The sequence below is a fragment of the Anoplopoma fimbria genome, chromosome 7 (genome assembly GCF_027596085.1).
Source record: "Anoplopoma fimbria isolate UVic2021 breed Golden Eagle Sablefish chromosome 7, Afim_UVic_2022, whole genome shotgun sequence".
Taxonomy (NCBI): domain Eukaryota; kingdom Metazoa; phylum Chordata; class Actinopteri; order Perciformes; family Anoplopomatidae; genus Anoplopoma; species Anoplopoma fimbria.
In genome coordinates, this window is record NC_072455.1 from 2,641,030 (window position 1) to 2,651,350 (window position 10,321).

The 10,321-nt window shown below is 37.4% G+C and overlaps 1 protein-coding gene across 1 annotated transcript; it reads right to left on the minus strand.

Moving 5' to 3' along the window:
* Nucleotides 1-382: 382 nt before the first annotated feature.
* On the minus strand, nucleotides 383-9,601 carry rasl11a (RAS-like, family 11, member A). Its single transcript, XM_054601692.1, has 8 exons — nucleotides 9,087-9,601; nucleotides 7,696-7,752; nucleotides 7,496-7,578; nucleotides 4,095-4,135; nucleotides 3,883-4,012; nucleotides 3,701-3,776; nucleotides 1,761-1,837; nucleotides 383-534 (listed from the first exon to the last, which is right to left on the minus strand). Exons 1-8 carry the CDS (start codon nucleotides 9,244-9,246, stop codon nucleotides 388-390), a joined length of 771 nt encoding a protein of 256 aa, XP_054457667.1. The 5' UTR covers nucleotides 9,247-9,601; the 3' UTR covers nucleotides 383-387.
* Nucleotides 9,602-10,321: the final 720 nt, after the last annotated feature.

Consider the following 10,321-nt stretch of genomic DNA (forward strand, 5'->3'; position numbering starts at 1 on the left):
TTTTTATCCTGGTGTATCAAAGGTTATCTTTCAGCCTCTAGAAAACCGAGACGTGAATTTGTTTACAGTGAAGTTTTAAAGACTCGCTCGCTGTCCTTTTCTGGTAAACACGCCAAGTTTCTGACACAACACGAGCTGTTTGCTTGGCAGTCTGTGACATGTTCGCTTTCAAAGGTCATATCGACCACGAGCTCCGTCCAAAACAAAGAGAAGAGCTTAGTTTGCATTCAGTCTTTGTCTTTATCCATCTCTTGAAGACAGCTTCAAAATGCTTTGATCTCTGCAGAAACTTTTCATGCCATAAACGGCTGGAGTTCTTCATTTTTCTTCATCCTTCCATAAGTTTCCATGGAAGCTATTGTTGTTTTTTTGGTTCCCATCCTGCGATCAAAGAGTCGTGGATGACTTGACTTTGGAGGAGAGGACCTGTCTGAACCTCCTCTTCAGCTCCTGCATGTTGGGAGATTTGGGTCTGGCCAGGTGGAGGCCTCCTCTTCGTTTCTCCCCGTTACCTCCTCCGAACGCCCGGATCACCTGGAACACAGAGACCACAGTGACTCGCTGGAAGAAACCCAGGTTTATTTTCCTTTTATGTTGGAATTTATGACTTTTATTTATTTTGTGATGTCCTGCTCTTGTCAGTTACTTATTTAACTTTAATGAAAGTCAAGTCAGTCAGAACATTTTATTAAGAATAATATTTTTATACCAATTTAGCATCTGAATCCAAACTATTGTTTTAAATCTTAAAATGGTCAATGGAATAACAAACATAACATAACAAAATTATACCATTCTACCCAATATAATTTGTTTGTATTATTGTGGATTCCCAATTACTGCTATATAATTTGTAAATAAGAACAGTACAATTTATAGATTTTTTTGTTATAACTTATCAATTTCTACTTGAGGAACAATTAAAAAAAGCAAAGTACATTTTAAAGCTGCATTGAAATATTTTGATGAAACCTTTTCAAACCCATCAATAACCAACATTTGTATTCATTTAGGGTCATGTTTTTAGGCACCAGATGAATACAAATGCAATTTAAAAATCTCCTTTTAGCTCAGTTTTGGTCTCCACCGACTCCTGAGGGAAATATCTGGCTCTTTAGCAGCTAAATGCTCCATTTTTCACCCGCTTTGTCTGTTTTCTGTTTGATGCTATAAATGTAATGTTCAGTCAGCTTATCAGACCTTTTTTTTTTCTTTGCTTTAATCAGCCTGCGTCTGCAGTTAAAAACCAGAGCCAGAAAATCTAATTAATGAGCTGAACTATGCTAAAGAGCTGAGAGAAACTGCATAATCTGGTTCTATTGTTCATATAACATAGAATGATTATTGCAGCTTTAAAGCACCTGATCACTAAAAGCATTCTTTAGAGTTAACAGAATGAAAGTTTGCGTATCTGCTCTTTGGAACATCAGAAAAGAAAACTGTCTGAACAGACTGAAATGTAATGGGGCTTTTGGGCAAAAACTCATATTGCTCCACCAGAAAAGCAAATATACAGAACAGACCAATATGGGCTGGTATTACTCTTTATGACCAAAAAGACAAACATGGTATTTTTGTATATTTTTCCTCTAATGGGAAATAGCCTGTAGACTCATAATTCCCACAGGAAGAGAAAATCCCCTTAACGTTTGTATGATTTGAAAGTGAATAAGGTCCTGAAATCTGTCCACAACAAAAGCTGTCTCTTCGTTAACTGTCAGATTAAGAAATCGTTATAGAAAACAAACAAAAGCTCCCACCTCCTGACAGATATGGAGGAAGGTGGCGTGGACTCCCTCGTGGTTCTCTCTGGCCGAGGCCTCAAAGTAAACTCCTCCTGTGAGCAGAGGAGGCTTTATCTTTCAGATAACAGTCAGCATTCCTCGTTGTTAGGCAGCATGCAGGATATAGTTAACATGTAAGCAGACGTGTGTGTGTGTGTGTGTGTGTGTGCGTGTGTGTGTGTGTGTGCGTGTGTGTGTGTGTTATAATGGGATGGTGCATTTAGAGCTTGAATCTGCCAGATGTTTTTTTACAAACTGGCGTGTGAAAAGTCTGTCTGATGTTTTAGCTGCACTTTTTGCAGTTCTCTGATCAGGTTTGTGCAGAAAATAAAAAAAACAACTTCAAGCTTTTTTTGAATGTCATGGAGTAGAAAAAAGGGAAGGGGAATATGGATAACTGATGTTTAGAAAACAATACAATCCAGAGGAAAATGTAAAAGAAGGAGAAAAGAAGTGATTAGTGGCCTTAAAGGAGAGGTCAAAAAAAGAAAGTGAATGAAGAATATATATATATAATTTAGTGGGAGATGGTGAAAGCAGTTGGCCTCGTGATGAAAACACCAAGCTTTAAAGCCTTGAGAATGTATTTTCTTTTTCCAAAACTTGCACTACAAATGTTGCTTATCACGTCATGAATGTGTCATTTCGATAGAGAAGTAAACCTGAAACATGCAAGTCTTCAGGGTCGTTAACATTTTGCACCAGAAGTTTAGTGTGGAGACATCTTCAAATGTTTCTTTGTGGTTGTGACTAGATGGCCTTTAAACAGGTCTAATAAATGCCTCTTGACAGCACTTATCTCTAGCATAGTTGTATGTTGTAGTGGAAGAAGTATTAAGATATTCGCTGAAGTAAAAGTTGCAATTACACGGTATGAAAATACTCTAATACAACCAGAAGTCCTCCATTCAAATGAAAGAAGTATCATCAGCAAAATGTACTTAAACTATCAAAAGTAAAAGTACTGAAAAATGTGTTTCATATTTACCATAAATATATTGTTTGACAAAGCAACATTTTAATGCTTTCAAGGTTGAGCTCATTTTAACAACTTCATATACTGTTGGAGAGTTTAATCTATAACAATCCATCAAATTCTTCAAAATCATGATGCGTTTTACATTGAGGCTTTTTTCTGGAATTATCTAAAGTTCTTAAATAAATGGAGTAATAAGTGCAATTCAGTGTTTTATAGTAGCATAGAATAGAAATACTGATGTAAAGTACATCAAATTGTTGTTAAGTACAGTCATTTGACTTAATTACAATCCACCACAACATGCTGTGATACATAGAAACACATAAGATGTGTGTCATAGGACATTTTGTGAATGTTAAGAGTTTGTGTGACTTTTAAGTGTAAAGAAAAAGAACAACAAAGAGGAAGAAGAAGAAGAAGAACAGCAAAGACGAGGAAGAAGAGGAACTAAGTGGGGGAGGAAGAAGAAGAAGAAGAAGAAGAAGAAGAAGAAGAAGAAGAAGAAGAAGAAGAAGAAGAAGAAGAAGATGAGGAAGAGTGAAGTGGAATTTGGAAGTAGAAAAGGAGGAGCAAAAGGGGGTCGAAAGAAAAAGAAGAAGGGATCATAGCGGAGGAGGAAGAAGAACAGTGAAGAAGAAGAGGGGTAGAAAGAAAAGAAGAAAATAACAAGAGGATGAAGAAGAAGCAGAAGAAGAAAGAGAAGGATGAAAAAGAAGACGAACAAGAACAAAGAGGAGGAGGAAGAAAAAGTGGAAGTGGAAGAAACAGGAGGGAAGAAGAAGAAAAACCAACAACAACAAAGGTGAGGAGGAAGTAGAAGAAATAAGAGGAAAAGAAGAAGAAGAAGAAGAAAGTTGAGGAGGAAGTAGAAGAAGAAACAGGAGTAGAGGAAGAGGAGGAGGGAAGAGGATGGATGTTGAGGATGAAGACGCCCCACCTAGCGAAGCTGCTAACGTCTCTCCTTCGTCGGCCGGTACTTGTCTGGCTCTGAGCAGGTCGCTCTTGTTTCCAACCTGCAGCAGATTACAGATTAACGGACAGATTAGATTAACGGGGATTAGGGTCAGCAGGTAACCGGACTGTCTTCCTCTTTCTCATGCATTCTGTACACACACGTACCAGTATAACGGGGATATTCCCAGAGGGGTGTATGCGCCGGACGTGCTGGTACAGCGGCTGGATGGTGCGGTAGCTGTTGTGGTCGGTGATGGAGAAAACCAGCACGTATCCGTCTGCCCAGTAGATCGACCTGGGAGAGCAGGGATCGTACAGTTAGTGCAGGATGTTCCTTTTATTCTAGTTTAATTCATATTTAGGTAAATGAATCTGACCTGTTGATCTGCTCCTGGCAGTACAGGCCCTCAGCATCATCCTGAAAAACAATTAAATGGTCAACAGACATGAAAACATGAAAAATATCATGACATTTAAACTTCTTCACCAAATAACCTGTTGATTCACAAAAATACATCATTTTGTCTATAAAATGATGAAATGTAACAATTACGACATACTTGTACCTGACTTTATGACTGTATTTCCATTTTGTGCTACTTTTCCACTACAAAACCAATGGGAAATATCGTACTTTTTACTACACTACTTGTTACTTTCAACATATAAACACATATGATATGATGCAGTTTTATACTACTAATCTACCCAGTAAAGCTCCAAAATACTACATGTATTCTTTAGTGATTAAAAACAGATTCTTTAATCATATGACAATTTGAATGATTACTTGTTCTTTTGATAGCTTAAGTACATTTTGCTGTACTTTTACTCCAGTAGCATTTTGATTACAGGATATTCCTACTTCTAGTCCAAAAACCCCAAATATATTCAATATACAATTATATAAATCAGAGAAGAGAAGCAAATCTGCTAATTTGAGAAGTTTAAACTAACAAATGTCTTTTTTTCCTTTGATTATTAGGTTCTGTCAATCATCTCCAATAATAGTTTTAGTACTTGTTGCATTACTAAAATGCTTTGGAGATTCTTTCCGTTGTCGGAGTCTGAAGTGGCTTCCTATTTTAAAACACTTCCTCATTCCTTTGAGCTCAAGCAGCAGCGAGGGACTGTGATAGTCGAGGCTGTGCTCAGCAGAAAACCATCTATCATTTGTGTAACTGGTTTTAAAATAACCTGTGATTACTGGTTCGATAATCGCTGCATTCCCAGTGAGATGATTGGATGTGTTGAGTTTGACAAGACAGTAGACAAGAAAATCTTTTCCAAACCTCAACCGAGTAGTTTTAGTTGCATAAACTTGGAGAAAAAAAAAAGGCCAGGGCAGTTTAAAGTGAGTTAGCAGATGGTGATTTTACTAAAAAGGCACATTGACAAGACAAATGGCTGTGTGTGGAAACACACCAGCTGTTTGAACTTCTGACTCCAGACCCACCAGACCCACCAGACCCACCAGACCACCCAGACCACCCAGATGTCAGTTTCAGGAACAATTAGACTCCAGGTTGGACGGTTCCTTATCCTCTTAATTACCAAGAAAGACATATTTTCTGCAATCAAGAGGTGAAGATGAGTTCAGTTGCTGCTGTTTAGGATAAAAAAAAAAATCCTCACGCAGCTTCTAACAATCTTCAAGAAGCCTCAACACCCCAATTATTTCTAATCTCTGGAAGCTGTTACCATCGTCTTCCATCCTGCCAAGAAGAACTTCCTCGCCCTCCGTTATCTCCCCATCCCCCCCCGGAGGAGGGAGGAAATGAGCATCTCTGAGGTCTGGGTTTTCTTTTTGTAAACAGACTGCCGGTGTGCAGCAGGGTGAGCCGTGTGGCACGTTGCGCTCATTATAGTCGAGGAGGTGGTCCTAAGGTCACGTCCTCTCACTTCAAATACATTCCTGAAGTTGCTATCAAGATAAAAAAAAATGTCAGCTCAACTTTTAGATAAAGCATTAAGCAACAACGGCGAACAAAACCTCGACTTTTTGAACGTTTTAACCCAGCGATAACCTCCTAACCTAAAGTGTCTTAAAACCTGCATTCTCTCTAATGTCCATCAGGGGGCGACTGATATGAATCCTTTAATGTTTATCCCCCGACAATTACCAAAAAAATCACACTGATGCATCTAACTTTTGCAGATTAATGGACGAAAACTCCAGCAACAAAAACGTTATTTAAGCTAAAAAACGAGCTATTCAAGAACAAACTTTGTCTCGATGGAGCACCCAAAGTGAGCACAAATTGTAGGTTCAATTAAGTCACTAAGCTTTTCCAAATGCCTCTTGTTGACTTGTCATTTCCCAATGTTGGGATTCTGAGGTAAACTACTAAATTTTTAAAGGGCCAGGCTTATTTCTGGGTTTATTATCTCAGACCACAACCCTCAACTGACTCCACAAGGAAGTTAACACTTCCAACCACCAATCAGGCTCTTCCAGCTCTGTGATTACTTCCCTGTGCGGCCGTTAAATAACAACTCACACCGAGGACAAAGTGTTGGTTCGGAAAAATGCTCAAAGTGTTTGACCGCTTAATGATGTTTGAGCAATTTAAAAACAAGGCAATACCAAACAAAATTCTAACTTTTCTGCTCCAAGTTGGACGCCAACTGTCTAAGAAGAAATAGCAAGAAGAAGAAGCGTTTATGTTTCGAGGATTTCTTGGCATCGTTAATGCGATAAATGTGTTTCCATCACCTCTTAAAGGGACAGTGTGTACGTTTTAGTGGCTTCTAGTGGTTTGTGGCATGTTGCAACCAACTAAATACCCCTCAGCTCAGCCCCTTCCTTTCCTTGGTGTCGTAGAACTACGGTGGCCTTCAGGTAGGAATAGGTATCTTGAAGATTTTAGTACAACTATGGGCTTCTTTTAACAATTTTGGTTCTTCTACATTACTAAATAACTGTAACACAAAAGCTTATGGCCGATCGTTCATGCTGTGCGTGTGTAAACATAGAGGGGGTTTCAGACTGGATTAGGTTTCACTTTTGTTTACATGTTCACAGAAGTATTGATAAAGTATTGGCTTTTGACTCACAAATATTTTATTGCCATACAGTAACAAGCGTGAGTATCCTTCACTTCACCACACAGCATATCTGCCTACTATTCGTGTGTGTTTGTGTCTATGTGTGTGTGTGTTTGTGTCTATGTTGTGTGTGTTTGTGTCTAGTTAAAGAAGCTCAGCCCGAAAGAGAGAGCAGAGAAAATGCGTGCTGCAAAGTGATAATAATAAATGACATCAAAACATTAAAAAGTACTAATAAAAGCACCAGTAACGTCTGTGCTTATCAATACTACGATCTTTAATTATTTAGCACCGTGGCCAGTTTAATATAAGGTTTGGAAACGCATCCCTACCTTTAGCTAACGTAAAAACACGAAAGACTCTCGCTAAAGCCAGTGTTCATTCTGGGCTGCTGTAGAAACATAGCGGTGCAAGATGGCCGACTCCATGGAAACAACCTGCTACCTATTTAGATATAGAATGCTTTTTTTCTAAGCTAAGGAAAACATATTGATTCCTAGTTTGGGGTTTTTAATACACTGATTAAAACATAGCTTTAAATATGATATTCAATATCTGCCAATAACCTCCCTAAATGTGACACACTGTTTCCTTTTAGCACCTAACATCTTCATAAACGGAAGAGAAGAAGCGCTGTTACGTTTAGCCGTTCCAGACGTTCTAGTCATAATGCAACAAGTAAACTCTGCGATAGAAACAGGGCCGCCTCTCTCCGCCTCCATCGGTTTACCTGGAGAGCGACACAGGGAGTGTCCTGGATCTGAAGCGACACTTCCTCCCCATCCAGTGTGACCTTTCTGGAGTAGAGCGCTCCTGGGGAGAATGAAAGAGAAAGGATGAATGGATGGATGGATCAATAGTGCATTTATTTCTGCTTACTTTGACAAATGTTTCTTGTGTTATTTTAGAGAAAAATGGGCAGAAACTCACCTGTGTTTGCTTCATAATCCCCGATGAACCTCTTTGTAAGAAACCTGACAATCAGAGCTGAAAAACAAACAAGAAAACTCCAAACTCAAGATTGTTTATGGCAACTTTCTAAACCAATGTCACAGTTTGCATGAAGTCAAACATGTATCTAAACTCTCAAACTTCTTCTACTTGGAATAAAAAAAGATATATAATAAAAAGGCACTGCCCTGTTGCAACCTACTGATCTATATTACACTTAAACGGTTGCAGATGTTGCAGGAATTTCTCTTTTCTGTGACACATTTTAGATTTTGAAAACAAACAGTCCCAAAGTCTGAAGTAAGAAAATGATTCACCAATACTCCGAAATCTAATGTCGCAATCCTCCGTGCGTCATTTTTGGATTGATGAATGATTGTGTCATGCATCTCTTGTTTTTCTAACTCTTGCTGACTTTTTGTGAAGCCACTTTCATTTTTGGAGAAACATTTGTTTCTAATTAGTATTAAAGGATAACTCCCAAGGATTTTACACATCTAAGTGCTGCACTTTAGTAAAGTTTGGAGACTCACAAGAGGCAGTTTAAAGAAAGAAGCAACTAAATCAGAGCGGCAAAGGCTGAGATTTCCTCACTTTTAGTCTCTTGTGGGGGTCAAACTGCAGAAGCCTACATTTCCCATAATGCAACTTGGTGCCTTCTTTCAGTAATCCCTTCACTCCCTGCAATGTTTCTCTAACTTTACACCTCCAGTTTGTAATGCAGGGTTTCCCCTAGTCATTTGTTGTATCAGAGCCAGAGCTGTGTGTGTGTGTGTGTGTGTGTGTGTGTGTGTGTGTGTGTGTGTGTGTGTGTGTGTGTGTGTGTGTGTGTGTGTGTGTTTTATACTTTCAATCAATTAAAATGTTGCATGCAGGACTTACAGATATAACAAATAATTTTTACATAATTTGTATTTATCTGCAATCTTCTTGTATAACTGATTCTAATAAATATAATATTACAAATAAAATATAAAAAAATTGGAAAAAGCTTATAATGCAAAATGTCGCCCTCTGTTGTTCAGATTTTCTAATTATTTAAAACCTTTCCACTACTTTCCTTGAATATTCCTCCTCTAGTAGACAAATATAATACAAATATATATTCCTAACAATAACAAGGCGTCATGATGTTATGTTTAATTTGCTATTATATGTTTAATTTGCTATTATATGTTATATATATATATATACATATATATATATATATATCAATCCAAGCAACCTTTTCCCCACTTTTAATCCCTACAAGGCAACCCTTGACTTTCAGTTTAGGTGAGAAATATAAAGAAAACTCCCTCATTAAGTTGCATTTTTCATTTTTCCTTCCAGTGACCTGCAGTCATAACTCATAATCCATAATTCTGTACCGGTTTTCCCGACGTTACTCGCCCCAAGCACCACAATCTTGACGGTCTTGTTGGGCACACAGTCCAGAGGAGGATACTCCGGTATGGGGACCAGCAGAAAGTTCCCAGACCCGGTGCTGCTGTTCATGGTCGCCGGTGCAGGGTCACCAGAAAGCCTCATCTAGCTCCGATCAGCTCCTGCTCTCTGTGGGAGGAACAATCACTCCAACATTCCCAGAATATTCCTGCAGAAACAGTGTGGAGAGCTCCTGGTTGTTTTTGCAGCTTATTAATGCAGAAAAAGTTTTTCTTTATGTTAAAAGGTGAAAAAAATTCTCCCAATATTTCCCAAATTCTCAGCTCCACCTCAGAGTTTTCCCAAGAAAACAAAGCTGAATCCCTGAATCCCTCTGTGGATCTTTCAGCAGCAAGAATGCAACAATATCACAACATAGGAAATATGATGTTTAAATGCAAAATGCATGAAAGAAAAAAAAGAAAAAGAAAAAAGGAGAAGTAATCCGGTTCGCATTGATTCCAGATCATAACTGACTGCAGACAGAGAGAGAGAGAGAGAGAGAGAGAGAGAGAGAGAGAGAGAGGGAGGGAGGGAGACTCTGATCCATCCCCTATAATATCCCCATGAGACCAGACTAGTCAGCTCCTCTTCCTCTTCCTCAGACATCATTAAGCTTATAATAATATAATAAGAATAATAATAATAATAATAATAATAAGAATAATAATAATAATAATAAGAATAAGAATAATAAGAATAATAATAAGAATAATAAGAATAAGAATAAGAATAATAAGAATAAGAATAAGAATAATAAGAATAAGAATAATAAGAATAATGAATATCCTAAGAATAATAAGAATAAGAATAATAAGCAATAATAATATTAAGAATAAGAATAATAAATAAGAATAATAAGAATAATAAGAATAAGAATAAGAATAATAAGAATAAGAATAATAATAAGAATAATAATAAGAATAAGAATAATAATAAGAATAATAAGAATAAGAATAATAAGAATAATAAGAATAATAAGAAATAATGCACTTATCCTATTCGTAGTAGTTTGTAGCACTTATTATATTCGTATTAGTCTGTTGCAATTATTGTTTTCGTAGTAATAACTATACTTTTGCTCTGGTTTAAGATGCTTGTTAAAGAAAGGATAATAATAATAATAATAATAATAATAATAATGCACTTATCCTATTCGTATTAGTTTGTAGCACTTGTT

What these genes read in the sequence shown, in the direction of transcription:
- rasl11a (XM_054601692.1), bottom strand. Translation starts at nt 9,246, where the DNA reads ATGAGGCTTTCTGGTGACCCTGCACCGGCGACCATGAACAGCAGCACC. An exon ending in GAGTAACGTCGGGAAAACCG is followed by an intron (nt 7,753 to 9,086) that starts GTACAGAATTAT and finishes TTTGTTTTTCAG; the next exon opens with CTCTGATTGTCAGGTTTCTT. An exon ending in GGATTATGAAGCAAACACAG is followed by an intron (nt 7,579 to 7,695) that starts GTGAGTTTCTGC and finishes CATTCTCCCCAG; the next exon opens with GAGCGCTCTACTCCAGAAAG.